This window comes from Strix uralensis, chromosome 11 (genome assembly GCF_047716275.1).
Source record: "Strix uralensis isolate ZFMK-TIS-50842 chromosome 11, bStrUra1, whole genome shotgun sequence".
Taxonomy (NCBI): domain Eukaryota; kingdom Metazoa; phylum Chordata; class Aves; order Strigiformes; family Strigidae; genus Strix; species Strix uralensis.
The window spans coordinates 16124962-16140660 of NC_133982.1; the positions used below are offsets into that span (position 1 = coordinate 16124962).

The following is a 15699-nucleotide window of genomic DNA, read 5'->3' on the forward strand; positions in this document are numbered from 1 at the left end:
CTACCTGCTCATACTGCTCCTCTATTAACCCTTGAAATCTTTGTACCTCTTATTGTCTCTGCGATTCTCCCTTTATCAGATTTTTAGCTGGACTTTGAATTTACTTTTATCAATAACAATAAATCTGAGCAGTCTCCCTGGCAATGCAGGAAATATGGCACTGCTCTAGGAGGGCTCTATTATGGAAGCCCATAATTGCTGCACTAATCATTTATGAATGGCTCAGAACAGATAATTAATCTTTATGTCTCTCATTTCACGATCAGAAATTATGCTATTTTTACCTAAAATGGCTGCATCCTTTTGCAATTTGGTGGGTCTATTACAGCATAATACTAGGATATTTTCAGCACTGCCATTGAAAAACAATTTGTCATTTGCTTCATGAATCAGGCTCAAAGCCTGGGTTATTTTGAATATAATGACAGACTGAGTAACCTTTTACTTAAGCAGAATTTCACTCTGTGCTATGCACAAGGAATGTGTGTCACATACTCTGTATGAAAAGTCTTTGAATTGCAGAATCAAGAACCTGCGTGTCTCTTCCAATGTTCATTATCCACCCACATGCTCCTGTTTAAGTATTGAGGGAAAGAGGGCCAAATTCCTCACTGATGCAACTGCATTAGCATCAGTGAAGTTTTCCAAAGGGTAAATAACCTTCCAGGCTCAGTTCTTTCACTGGACACTGTCTCTCACATATTTCTAGATAGCCCTAGCCTTGCCGTTTGCCAAAGGTTCTGCTTTGCTGTGGTACACTTATTAAACTTGTTAGTAAGGTGCAGTTACACTCTTAATTCCATATAGATGTATACATTATGTCAATTTAGAAATGCATTTCTGTCCAAGATACCTTTCAGCATTGGCAAGTTTTTTGTTTGCAAATTAAGTTCTTCAGTTCTTTAAAGTACCGCTCTCTGCAGTAACCTTTTTTCCCATCACAAGGTTAAGCAGTCGATTGAAACTGAAATAGTATTATGATTAATCTTGGGCTTTCTCTTTTGGTTCTTATTTGAGGAGCAACGTTCTCTTATGTTACAATGTCTTCATGAATGCCAGGGAATGGAGCACGAGTGTTTTCTCTCTAGCATCTTTCCTGCTTTTATCAACAAGTTATCTTATAAAATGACTATGTCAGCAAATATACAACACACAATGCTGTGGCTGTGAATTACGAGCTGCTGCAAGATACAGAGGGGAATTAAAAGGTCTCCAGAATCCTGGAGAAGATGATAATAAAAATAATAATATCCAGGCAGTCGCTACAGAGAAGTATCAATTCCCTAGACCTTCCCTGGAGAAACAATATAAAGTTGTATTTTTAAAAGGTGTTAGTGTCCATTGCTGTCACGACCAAGCACAATTTGAGATACGGCTCAGTGGAAAAGCCATCCTTTTCTTGGAGAAAGAGCACCAAAAAGATCATCCCAAATTGAAGCCTCAAACGAGCTGTAAGAGAAGCCATCGCACTCACATCCCCATCGCTGGCAAGCTTTCTTTTTTGGGTGACAGCCTGCAGCACCACCCAAACCCACACACTCAGCACCATGTGAGACGCCCCCAAAATCTTTCCGTCTTGCTCACAAACTCACAAGGCACCCAATAAAAGATGCTGCTTTGCAGGCACCATCAGTTTATCATCAACTTATTTTACATATTCCTGCTGGAAAATACAACAGCACACCATGCTGTGTTAAGTGTTAGGCAGCCATGCTGCTCAGATCTAAAGGGGAAATCAGATCTCATCCACTGGACCTTCCCATGTACTTTTGGGAGTCAAAACCATTTGGTATGTCAGTTCTCTGAGGCAGGTTTCGCCACTGGAGAAATAATGGGAAGATTTACTTCTCCTTGATCAACTGACAGTACTGCCCAAAGTCTAAGTAGCACTCACAACATATATTATAGCATCATATGCTGCAAAACAGAAATAAAATACCTGCAAAATCTGCTGCCAACAGGTCCACCGCCTTTAAAACTTTGACTTGTAAGAAGCCAATATCCTTTATGTCCTGAAAGGAATTCTTTATACACTGCAAGGAGGAAAGCATAAATATGTATTTCTTTTGTAATTCAATAAGAAATAGAAATTATTGGACTACTAAATGACTTACATTTTTATTTCCATCACTATTTCTGCAGTGTTTCAGTTCAGCAGCTCATATAGCCATAAATACCTGTCCACTATCCCAGTCTCCCTGAGGTTCACGACATCACACACTACCTAAGAAAATTCTCCATTCACATAAGTTACATGTTAATGTTATGGTGGAAATTGGAAGGAGCCCTGCATGTTTACGCAAGTATCATCTGCCCATTAAAACAGAAAACGGGACATAGACCTGGAAAAGCAGCATGGGTTGGGAAAGCAGCATACTCAATCAGGAGTGAAGAATCTGTCCCTAAAAACTTCGACTTAATGTGGTTCAACTTCCTCAGTCTCACACCCCATTTCAGAGATATATGCTTATTCCCTCTTGCACCGCTTTTGAGGATTGAGGCATGGAAGCCATCATATGGCTTTATCTTCCAACAGTTCAGAGTTTAGAACAGATCCTCTACAAAGGAGGAAAGAAATCTAAGTATACTATGATCTCTCTGTGATATTCAGTGTGTCTCGTTCCCCATGATAATCTCTTAATACAATTCAAGTTTACAAAGAAAAGTATTAGTTTAAAACCCAACAAATACAAGCAGCCAAATTGCTTGGGTCTATCTGCCCTGCCAATCTCCTTGTCATTCTAAACATAATAACTATTCTGTCTAATAGTTTTCTCTGGTAGGAGACATGTTATTATGACTGGACAATTTTATATCTTTTTTTCCTGCAATTTTGACTACTTTCAAAACTAAAGGAGAAAAAAAATGCAAACTCACGTAGCGCTGTGAAATCTGTTGCCGTTCACTGGGGTCCCCCAAAGGGCAGACACACAGATCGGAGATCGACACTCCTGTACATGGGGCAACAGCAATCAACATTAGCAGAGACCCCGGATGTTTTTCCAGAGGCAGCTCTAAGCAATTGGTCTGCTTCGTCGGCAGGGCAGCAATGTCAACTTGGCACCTAGAATGACATTGTCAAGGGTTAATAAGAAAAAAGAGCTGGGGAGGGAAGCAACATTTATATTGATTTCAGTAGCAAGCAGGCACCAAAACTTACTGCTTGTTCAGGATGGAAAGAAATGCAAAAAAAAAGCATCTCAAAATTAAACATGGGAAACCAATTAGCCAGTTTCTATTGCACTTACTGTCAAGTTTTGCTTTCTGGTTCACCTACTGGTAAGCAGAGGTAAAAGGTTTGGGCTGCAAGGAAAACTTAACTCTGGCCTGCCTCACTTCCCCTCTAAAATCCCCTAGTGCTTTGTGATGGATTTGAAACACAATTTTATTTCACCTGGGGGAAAAGAAAAGGGGCAAATGCAAAATTTAAAACATTAGCCTAAAATAGATTAGTTTCTTTAAAGTCACATACTCCATTTTATGCTACATTATACTGTATGCCCCAGTCTCTTTTACAAGCCTTACTAGGGCTACATTTTCAATGTACTGTTATATTTCCCAAAGGGAAGGATTGTCTTAAAAATACCCCCCCCAACCCCTGCACATAATATGTATCATTAACCTGATACCTCCACGAAAAATAAAAATAAGGAGGAAAACAGAGAAACATTTGTAGAGACAATAATAAAAGATGAGTATGGACTAAAGCTGAGAGAGATCACTAGACAGCATGTTATACACAAAGGGAGCGGTTAAATGCAACAGAAAGCCTAATCACTTGGCTCGGCTAAATGCCTTCTATTTAGAAGTCCAGTAAATGGAGTGGAACTTTTTTGAACCTCCGTGGGGCTTGGCTTTTAAGAACAGGCTGAACAAAAGTTACAGATGCAAAAGGAAAAACCAAAAAATAAGGAAGGAGAAGCTTTGTTGCCTCAGTGCAAGGGGAGTCACATTTCTCAAAGGGACAGCAAGCGGATGATGGAGAGCGAGAGCTTTTGCTCCCCTTAATGCCTGCCGACAAGTTTTTATTTAAACTAAACTTGTTAAGGTGTTCTCTTAATAGGCTAAAATTCCACAGGGTTCCCCCAGGTGAGTTTCTTCTGGGTAAATGGTGCATGTAGTGTTCCTGATTGATCCCATTCCAGTAGTAGAGCTGGAGTGGTTTATACCCATCTGCTATAAATTGCATGCTTTCCGCTTCTTAACAGCCTATTTTCTGTGAATGCTAGGGGGGTGAAAAAAAAAAAAGTAAAAAAATCCCAAAACATTTCAGCCTGAAAACCCAAGAAGCTGTGTTATGAAGTAAAAGTCATTGCTCTGATGAGTTTGTATGTCATCCAGTGTGTACATCCAGCTGTATTAAAACACAGTTCTGTGTAAACTTCTTCTGACCAGAATCAACGGGGATGACTTTGCCTTAAGTGTGCTATTTGCTATTCACTGCACTGAACATACAACAGGTTGCAAGTTTACTCTTGGTGCCCCACGCTATTGCACAAGCGTAGGCTGCCTCTCAACACAATTTCCAAGAGTGAGAGGTTGCATTTAAAGCTTATTGCTATGCCTAGACTCTTCGGAAAGATATGACAAGAAAAGTTACAGCAGAAAGGAAAATAAAACAACAAAAAGGCAAGCATTTGAGAAAAAGACCTTATCACTTCCACACTGGAGGTCAGCATCACCTTGGCTGCATTAACACAGTTGCTTCTCAGACTGCAGGAGTTTTACTGATACTTTAGGTATCAGTACAAAAGGGGGAATATATTGTAATCTTGGGGTTTTGTTTTGGTTTGGTTTTTTGGGGGGGTTTTTTGGTTTTTTTTTTTGTTTGGTTTTTTTTTGGGTTTTTTTTACAGATGAAGAGACTGAAGGAAGGAGAGGGGAAAAGTCAGGGTCACCCAGCTGGTCCTGGGTGTTCAGCTGGCAATAGGGGCCATGTCTCCCACATCGGCATGTCAAACACCACCCACTCAACACACAGTCTGCAACTGGGAAAAGCTGCATTTGCTTTTATATGTTAAGAACTTCCCATGGGGTAAGGGAGAAAAGACAACTTGTTCAGACAACAGTGCATATCCCACCGACAGACAACCTCAGAAATCTCTTGTATCTCAAAGGCAAAGTTAAATATAATTCTAGCTTGTTTTGGCAAATTGGAATTGTTTCACTTATTAAAAGAATTTGATTAGCCAAAGGTCAAAGAAAAGATCGAGTATAAGGGCGTGGGGGTAGGAGAGATGCACATGTGGAGGGAAAAACAGCAGGAGGTGGAGTATAAGCATTTCTTCCTCAAATCATGTCTGATTTCCGTGCAAACTAACTTCCTTAAAACATCTGTGTTCACTCAAGGTGATGGTATGTCTCTGTATTTTCTTTTGAGAAACTGAAAAGAAAATCCACATTTGCACTTGCAAATGGCAAAAGGCTTAAGGAAAAAAAAAGACAATCTGTTTCATTTAGGTTATACAACATAATTGATCAGACTGCAAAGAATGCAGCTTGGTGAAACAATTAGACATTCAATTTACTATATAAATTCAGCAGTTTCCACACAAACGTTTCTACACTATTAAAACAAGTCTAATGATTTCCAAACTACTTCCTCCATCCTCTTGAAACAGAAAGTCTTCCTTTCCTTCTTTCTCAGCTTCCTATCTGCAAGACCTTATTACAGATAATTATTTCAGAGGAAAGTGCTAAGAGACTATCGTGATGGGCACAGTATAAAACTAACGGAGGCAATCCACTTTTTTGCTCAAAAGTTGCCTGATCTGAATGCAAAGGGCAAAACTCTCAGATTATTTGTATTTTAGGTGATGCAAATTATCTCCTGAGTTAAATTCTCAACACAGTAATCCTGTCTCAGAATAGCATAGCTCTGCTTGTTGTCATCTTTTGCTACATCACATTAAATTCAGGTATAATCTTTCACTCACATGGCTATATGCATGATCTATAGGGAATACAGTTCTGTAAATTAAGAGTGCATTGTGCACACAAGCGTATCACTTTTTGTTTTAACCACAATTAATTAAATGGTTTCCTTCCTCCTCCTGGTCAATATTGAGGTCTATACCTCTATATTATCCTCTACAGGACTCAAGGTTTACACTACAGCTTTAGTTTTCATTTAAGACTGTTCTTTTGACTTACAGCACTCATGTTTAGCTGCCAAACTTCCCACTCCCCTCTTTTTTATTCATTTTGCAGAGAAATGTTACTTGAGAACACTACACAGTAAATTTGGGGTTAAATTATTTGTTAAACTTTATCAGGGAATCAAATGTTAAAATTTCACTAAAAGGTGCTGACCTTAGCCTCTTACAAGTAGTCATGGAGTTGTATTTTATTACCCAATCCACAGTTTGAATTGTGGTAAGTATCCTTAAATATATATAGATACATATGAAGAAATCTGCACACAACATTGCCATTTGTTTCCCCTGCAGAATTCTGGAAAGCCCTTCAACAAAGAGGTCAGAATCACTATCACAGTATACAGTAAGATGCATCTGATTAATATTTGAAAAGGAATTCCAAATGCCACAGGTGTCAGAGACAATTAATAGGGTTTTATTCTGATTTATTCCACAGATAAATTTTGGTAGTCTGATTCTTCCTATATCTTGGTGAAATTTAAATGAAAGGTTTGGACGCAGCCACAGTAGGTTTTACTGCTCCATCCCAAAAGCATGGCCTTTAAAGTAAGGATTGTTTCTTGTTGCAAAGACACTGTTTCCTGGAGGCATTCATCATAAAGATATTGGATGCACTCCAATCTCATAGCTCATGGTCTTAAGTCTAGCAATTTTTGTAAAACCTATTTCTTGAGGTAAATATGTGAAGAAAAAAAAACCCCAACATTCAACAGCATTTCTTTTTCAAAACATTTTCCTTAATGCAGAAACACTTTCTAACAACCTGGCATAAACAATTTAACTCTGCCTGGACAAATTCTGCACACGTTAACACCTTTGTTTATTAATATACATTAACATCCTCTCCTGTTTATAGCATGCCTCTTATCCCAAAGGACACAAAAAGCACTCAATAAATGTTACTAACAGTTCTGTGCAGACTAAATAGAGGGATTATTTCATCCAGCACCAAAACACAGCCACCCCTCAGTGTTGGACCCTGGCAGCTGAACCACTCAAAGCTGCAGTATTTTAAGCAAGGAAGAGAAATTGGACCCAGTTGAAAATCTAAGCGGAACACAAGTAGGCTGAATGTAATAATTTAGCTTGTGATGTGCACTGACAGCGAGGGTCCGTTTCGTAATAGAAGGGTGACATGAAATTGCACTGAATGTTTCCTCACTAATTCAGCAGCAGACAAATGCCCCAGGTGTTAGTGTTTAGTACTGGAGGCCCAATGCATTTCTTATTCTACATGTTCCATAAGCTCCACAGACACTTCAAGTCCTATTTCAAGAACAATATTTTACCTTGAAACTAAACTATACCTGGGAGAAGAGCCATGTTCCAGGGGCTTAAGGCATTTATCCTACATGAAATCCTGGGTCTAAAGTAATTAATGGAAGTCTTTATTCTACAAAAGTTGGAATATCAGACACAGATTATCAGACATGACTCCACCCTGTGCATCTCCTCAACTTCATTCAAATATTAAAAATATATCAAAAGGTCTAATCATCACAGTTCAACCTACACATCCTTGAGGGGAGCATAATGAATCCTAACTCTATCCACAAATTGACCACAGAATCATTAATTCAGATCCAGCAAATGTAAATTATTTGAGGGCAGTTGGGGTATACTGTTATGTGTAATGACAGAATATAATCCACAAACATTTTACTAAAGAATCTTTCTTACAATGATGTTGTGAAATCCAGAAATCTCAAAACTCAACTTGGAAGTCATGGAGACAATAAACATGGCACCTCATAATGCTGTTTTTCCTACAGAATCCTTTTCCCAATTAGACTGCATTTGAACCTTTCATAAAATATTATTTATTGGGTGCCAAAAGTTTCTACACTGTAAAAACAAGACTTGTTATTATGCATTTATTATTTACCTATTCTTGCAATCGCTCTTTAAAATCTAGTGTAATTTTTTCGTGTTTTGATGCTACAGCGCATTTGCTGTGCTTAAGGCAACACAGCAATGTTTTTCTCTCCACATAGACAGCAAAAATAACTTTAAGGTAAATCTAACACACACAGGGTTTCCCAGTCCTGAAATCTTTAATAATAGAATAAGCATTTTGCTGATAATTTTTTGCCACACTGAACACCACCTGCCAGAAACCAGTAGGAAAAAAAAAAAAAAAGAAGGGGGGAAAAAAAAAAAAACAAGGAAGAGTTGCTCCAGCAACAGGGAGACCAAACAGAGGCAAGCTGCAAACACTGCTACATTTCTTAACCCTAAACAGAATATCATAAGTAATAAAAGTAACTGTGAGAATGGAAGGAACAGATTCATCTTCAGCCACTTCCCCATGTGATGAGCAACAGCATTCAGCCAGAAAGCATTTCCTGCTCTGCAAAACCACAAACATTTGTAGAGCCAAAGGGCATTGTTCTTTTCAGTGAATAGTTTCAAACTATTTGAATGCTTAAATTAAGAGAATGTTCTTATGAGTTACTGCCATTTAGTCAGTAAATTGTGAAACCCTCACCAGGTGAGAACATCAAACAACTGTAGACAGGATCCCTGCCCCTAAGAATTTAGAGGTTGTGGCACTGATCCTGCAAAAGCAGATAAGCACGGGCAGACCCAAGATGGACTCCAGTAAACTAGATGATTTTTGGTGCTACTGCATGTAGCCAACTGTGCAGATACAGTTTGGGGAGATAGATCTAGATGACAATGCTGCAAACCAAAAGAAGGAAGAAGATACAGTTACTGCCAGTAAACCAAGACTGTACTAATACTGTACAAAATAAGATGGAGTTAGAGTGGAAGGGAAAGAGCAGGACATAAGAGTAGGAACCACATTCTATTCCCATTAAAAAAAATAAAATGAAAGGTTGACTGCTATTGACTTTTTGTGAGATCATTACTTGAGAATCTGAAGCTATAATGGAATAGTGCAGTGGGACAAAATCCAGTATCAGTCAGGAGATGGGAAAATCACCTGCAAGGCTGCCCTTAAAAGGATGCTTGAAACAACATGAGTTTTGGTGCAAAGTGTGGAGCACCAAACCCACAGAGATCAGTCTTCTGGGGCAATGGGGAAGAGATCATACAAACAAAGCAAATCCAGGTTACAGGACCCATATGTAAACAAGGTTACAAGAACACACCACCAAAGTGCTAACAGAAAAAATGGACACCAGTGCCACTCCCAAAAGGAGCATGAAGATCCCTGAGCTGGCACCAGCCTGAAGTCACACATCAGCCCTGCAGAGCACAACAGGATCTGGAGCAGTATCACCATGCAAACACAGACAAGTACTGCCTCCTTGCTGCCACTGGCTCTCCCAGAAACGGCCACCACTGAGCTCCCACAGTATTTTGGATTTTACAGTCAGCATGTGCAGAGTCAGCTTGGGTGTCTCTGCATTCAGGCTGTGGCTAATCAATTACCCATTAATAGGTTTTAATAAACATACCCTTACAGAGACATGTGAACATGACCAGAATAAGGAGAGAAACATACAGTGTGATGCTGGTAATGAAAACTGATCAATTTTTTAAAATAATAATAAAAATCACATGTTTTGTACTTACCCCACCCCCTAAAAAAAGCAAAACCCCCCCAACTTACGTTCCCAAAAGCTCCTCGTGTTTTTTGTTATCCTTTCTCCAGACCTCAATGTCCAACATATCCTTCCTGTCAGAGAAGTAGTGAAAATCAAACTGTTCCCTCCACTGAGGATTTGCACTCTTACACAGTGTCTAGAAAACATGCAGTTATAATATTTACTTTTCTTAAACGGTACTTATTTCCACAGTAAAGCACATATCAATTGTTCTACAAAAACAGGGCCGGATGTTAGGGCATCAAGTACTAAGGTCAATCCAACCAAAGCTCCTCAGCCCATCATGCACAGCCTCATCTTCCTTAAAAACTCTTTCCTCTCTCCCAGTAACAATAAATATGCAAGTATGACATGAACGAATGGCTGGAGGAATTCTGAAATGCCAGGTGGATCCCCCAGCTCCACTTTCAGTGGACCATGGTCATCATTCAACATCACACACTGGAAGAAATCAAGAATAACCCCTTTGAGGGCAATCACCTGAAAACAGGTTTGAATGAATTAAGGAACCCACACCAGTACTTTTACCCTTCTGCATTAAGATATAGGCAAAGAAGGAGCAGCCTTGAAATTATTAACATCCAGTTCATTTGATATCTGTAAATTGTCCCTCTGAGTTCGGTGAGATTGTTCACATGTTCACGTTACTCTGGATATTCACTGGATTATGACTTAAATCACTTGCAATTCATAACACACTACACTACCCACCATCAATACCAGCACAGCCACTGACAGAACAGGAGATAGGGTTAGCTGGACCTTGACTGAGATTCCTCCCACCTTGTCTGTTTTTCTGGACCCTGAGAAATTGTACTTCGTAAGTTGAATAACTCCAGGAAAAAACATTAGGTACTGCCAATTTGAAGTCTTATTAGGGTGTAAAAGCAGCAGTCCCCAACTTTTGCTGGACCCCAGACAGAAACACTAAACAATTAACTCGCTGCAGACAACATTGTACTTAACTCCCCATTTTAAACTTTTTAATTTTCTGTGACTGCAAACAGCGCAGTCTTGCAGATTCATGACACAGGCTATGGACCATTAAAGAGAAACATAAAAAGGGATCTTAACTGGAATAACATCTTTATTCTAAAATAACTAACCCATTTGTTATTTTTCAAAGCTGTTTTTCTAAATAAAAACATTATATCATGACCTTGGTTTGAAGTTCAATGTGGGGGACAGAGTGCAGGTTTCAGATGCGCCTACATCTGAACGTTATGTTCTGTGAACTGGCTCTGTACATTTTGTACAGGAGGGGGTTGGTTTGCTTCTTCCTCCTTCTCCCTCCACACTTCCAGTTCATGACATACACAGCTCTTGCTTTCTCAACAGAATATTACTTTAATTATAGCCCCTCTCCTTATTAGACTTTGGAGATGAAAAGTATATCTTTGGCAACCCCATTCACTTCTTAGATTCCCATGAAATGGTACCGGATACAAGTAAACACAGCCTAGAGGAATAAAAATTCAAATCAAAGCCATGGACTATTCTGTGCGTGTTGCTTGTTGTGTTTTTTTTCCTGTTATAGATAACATTTTTCACAACAGGTAGTTTAAAAAAAATAAAAGAATTCCTCTGCACTGGGAACCATTTCAGGTCTGCTTTTCCAGCATACCTAACGTTGCAAATGTAACTTCTGTATTGGCAGAGAACAAAACATGTGTGATACACGTAGCTTTATTTCGTTTCATATTAATGTCAAACATCCATCAATATGATGATTAGGTTAAATGCACAAAACCAGATACACACAATATTCCTAACTTCCTATTCCTATATTGGCATGTAAAACATATTAGTAAAGTGTTAATGGTCCTGATCTGGTCTCCTGGTTTTGATCTCACCTATATAAAACAGATTCAAGAATAGTTTCATCTGAGGTAGCAACACTGGTAAAAGAAACACCAAGTGCCTTATCGGTTTCAGCAAACTTAAAGAAATCCTTAATACTTACCTTACTCTTGTATCTCTGATCTCCCAGTTTGAGGAGAATGAAAATCTCTGCCAAGCCCCCTCCAGGGATGTTCTTCCCCTCCAAGAGTGTGATGGTGACCAGCCCGTTCCACAACTGGTTCTTGCGCAGAGAGTCGGAGAGTCGCGCGCTCCGCATGAACGCTGACTGAAAAGCAAGTCAGCGACACAAAACACTTAATACACCCAAACCCATATTTTTATGCTCAAACTGACTGTGATAGGAAAGCACCAGAAGTGAGAGAGGCACCATGATTCCCTAGGAGTAAGCAGAGAATGGAATGCAGTAGGATACTACGGCTTTTCTGCCTCTACTGTACTATGGCTGGCTCCATGAAGGGACAGAGCTCAGCATCAGATCAAAATCAGCAGGGTTAGCTTAAACCACCAGAGAAGTTGACTTCAGCTAACCTGGCTGAGCTTCAGCAAGAGCAGACCTTGAGCATTTAGAGAAATCTGTTACCTTGGCTCAGAGAAAGACACAGGAGAGCGATGGGGAGGAGAGGTGAGAGAGAGGAGAAACTAAACTCTTAAATGTCTCTAGCTATGTCCATAAAACATGGATCTGGCCTTTTCCTGCATTCCTGTCTGGGGTGGGGGGGACAGCCCACAGTCATAAAGTCTATGGCCAGGTGAAAGGCTGAGCACGCATCTTCCACCTCCTCAATCACTCAACCGCCTGTCGTCCGTGTTAGCTCTTCACCTGCTGCCTTTGCAGCTCCTGCTTCCAGAAACTGAGCTCACGAATCAAAAATACTGATGCTTGCTGAAAAAACACTGACACCAGCGGGCTCTTTATCTGGAGTTATGGTTACCTGGTAGCCACATTTGTTACCTTCGCAGCTTCATCCTACATAGCATGGCTGCGCTAACAGTTTGCTAACTGGCAATATTTTATTGGACAGAGGATGATTAAATAGGCCTTTATTTGGGGGGAGTGAGCTGGAAACATTAAAACTCAAGGCTATACTTTTCTTCCCGCAGTAAAAATCCTGCCATATTTTATTCTCGCGAAGCAACTTTTAACTCGCCACACTTTGGAGCTTCAATCATGTCATATACAGGTGGGAGCAAGACGGAGGAGAAGATTTCACAAGTCACTTTAAAACAGGACGTGTTAGCTTTAAAAGCAAGTAAGAAATGTTGTTGCTAAATAAAACGATTGCAAAAGCACCTGATGTCTGAAGATTACTTTTTATGGATCAATTACCCAGCAACAAAATTCTTAAATCATGGGTGGTGAACTCACAAATTTTTTACTTGCTTTTTACTGGTTAAAATGCCCAACTCTGAATCCCACAAGCATATTAATATACTTCTATTTAAACACCCCGTTTGGCTTTCCTGGCACACTGGTTAAAAATTCCTACCTTTAAAAAGAAAACGAGATTTTGATTCATAAATCCAGCTGCAATGTAATTTCTTTTTTTTTTTTTTTTTTTAAAGTTCATCTTTTAGGCCAAAAAGCTAAAGCATGACTGTTCCCATGGACATACTTCAAAGTCCCGGCAGATATATTCCTCCCTAAACACTGCAACTATTTCAAAATCCTTTTTATAAAAAAGGGAGTAATGTCCACAAGGGATCAAAGGGCATTCTACAGTCTGGCAATCGCCTTAGAAAAATGGCAGTGCTTCCATGAAATATGCCCTAAAATAATTTTGCAGCTTGGTATGTCCTAATTTCGAATTGGATGTTTATCTTGGAAAGGCTTCTATCTAACTTGTCCATAAAACAGCTCCACTTAGCTCTATGAGCCCTGTGAAAATGGAATCCAAAGCTGGCTATTAAAGGGGCCTGGAGATTGCTTCCATATGGCGTAACAGCATGGGAGTGGAGGGCTAAGGCCTACAGCAGGCGCTGCTTGGCTTGAGCTCCCCATCTATCCATGGACACTCGTTGCATTACACCATAACATCTGGATTATTGCTTGTAATGTCCCTGGGAAATATCCACTTCCCATCAAAGCCTTTATCTATCTCAGTTGTACTTTGAACATTTTAGTATTTAACATAGTCATGTTTTGATGTGATGTACTTGCTGCTTTAGGACCAAGGATTTTCCCTCCTCCCCCTCTCCTTCCAGAGGAGGAAGAGGTATTTGATGTTAGTTCACAAAAAAAAACAGACAAAGTTTATTATCCATGTTACAATTTCTTTTAAAAACAAAGCATTCAGTTCTCTTCAAAGCTTCCAGGCTGAACACGAAAGACAGTTGTTATCACTCAGTTTTCAAATCAAATTTGGATTCTTTTAATTTTTTAACGAGGCCAGTATTTTAGGGAGTCACTCAGTGTTGGGGGCCTTCCTACCCAAGTTCTGTAGCAAACATAACCCCGCCCTTTTAGCCACTGTCTTCACAGGTACCCAAACCATTCCGGATTCCACACAGACCCGGGAAAAATCAGCGCCTGCAGCTCGGTATTACTAGAGCACATTGCAGTGAATCAACTCTGACCTTCCAAAACAGATGGCCCCTAGCAAATGGCCTTGTGCACCCCCTTTCTGGATGGTTGGGCAGCTGCAAGAGAGCTCTGTGCTCATCTCAGAGGAGGGGTTTGTTGGCCTCCACCTAACAGGACCTGGCTGCTTTCTGGATAAGATCTGGCATCACTTTAGAGCATCACGCTAGACAGAGAAGCCAAGATGTTTGCAACTGGTTTAGGGCATAGCACAGATCTGCAGCACCTCAACACAGGCTCAATGACTGCAGTCTGCTTCCTACATCCCCCAGTCTAACTCTGCCACCGTCACAAGCCTCTCTCCAAACGGAGCAGCACAGAGCCCAGGAAGGCACTTACCTCACATGCCTGTGGACACCCTGTCACATTAAGTATGCTTTGGATTTCCTGGACTTGACCAGGTTGTGCCTCATATCATCTACACGCACACCAAAGAATCGCTCTGTGCATGCTCTGCGGCCACCTCTCCAGCCTCCCCAGGTATTTGGCAGGCTGTTCCTCTGACCACCCTGATGGAAATCCCAGCCAAACAGGCAGTGTCTCAGATTCCACTCACAGTTTCTGGAAGGAAGCACATCTGGGGAAACCCAAATGTGTGGTAGGACCCACAGACCTGGACCCTCAATGAGTCAACTTTAGTGTTATCTGGGGAAGCCTGCACTACAGAAAATGCCTCCCAGGTGACGAGAAAATGATATTGTATTATTTATTTTAAAAGTCGTACCTCCTGATACCCCGCACCTACTCGTTTCAAACTGATTTACACAGAGTTAATTGATTAAACTTCACAGCCTCCCTCTGAGCTGGCAAAACTATTACAGAGCAGAGCACAGAGAAGTGCAGCAATTAGTCCAACAAAGTTACTCAGGAGCAAAACAAGCACTGAAAAAAAAAACCCCGAACCCCAATCCCTCCCTCCAGCCATCACTACACTAACCTGCCTTCACAATGAGACCAGAAAAGTCAAAGTCCCTGTCTATACTGCCCAGAAAAGGAGGACATAACTGCTTAATCAGTGACAATTTAAAAGTGCTTTTATCTATCGAGGTCTACCCTTTCCCTGTTACCTCCCAGGCTATGGACACCTCCGCACTTGGGTACTTCAGCTGCTTCTGCTGCTGAACCCGAGCTCTTTCCAGCTGTGCTTCCCAGACTGGATGCCAGGTCCTTCAGACCACTCCTGCTATATTTTCCTGTAAACTCTCTTGCAGTCAGCCAGCTCACACTCTGGCTACGTCCCAGACCGAAGTAAAGGTGCCTTGCAAAGGTACAGAAAAGTTGGCTAAAGCTAGGATCAGGCTATAGGGCTGGAAATTAGGAAACATGCTTTATGATGGAAGCTGGCACATGTCCCAAGCACAAGACATTGGACAAGCTCGCTTATTCCTTCCTGCCCCCCCATCACTTCTGAAATTAAGATAGTCGTGAGATCAGAATTTGAGGGGTTGTCTCCAGATAGAGCTCTGATTTTGGCTGGGCTCTGTGTGCAAATAACCAGTGATATCATAAAGGTCACCTTTATGAG

General features: G+C 40.5%; 1 protein-coding gene across 1 annotated transcript in view; it reads right to left on the reverse strand.

Moving 5' to 3' along the window:
• The window catches only part of MCTP2 (multiple C2 and transmembrane domain containing 2), a 121192-nt gene that overhangs the window by 62149 nt on the left and 43344 nt on the right, over positions 1-15699 (reverse strand). The window contains exons 10-13 of the mRNA XM_074880573.1: positions 11697-11861; positions 9739-9869; positions 2878-3064; positions 1940-2033 (exon numbers count right to left, since the gene is read on the reverse strand). Of these exons, the coding sequence (XP_074736674.1) occupies positions 1940-2033; positions 2878-3064; positions 9739-9869; positions 11697-11861 (577 nt within the window). The remainder of the gene's footprint in view (positions 1-1939; positions 2034-2877; positions 3065-9738; positions 9870-11696; positions 11862-15699) is intronic.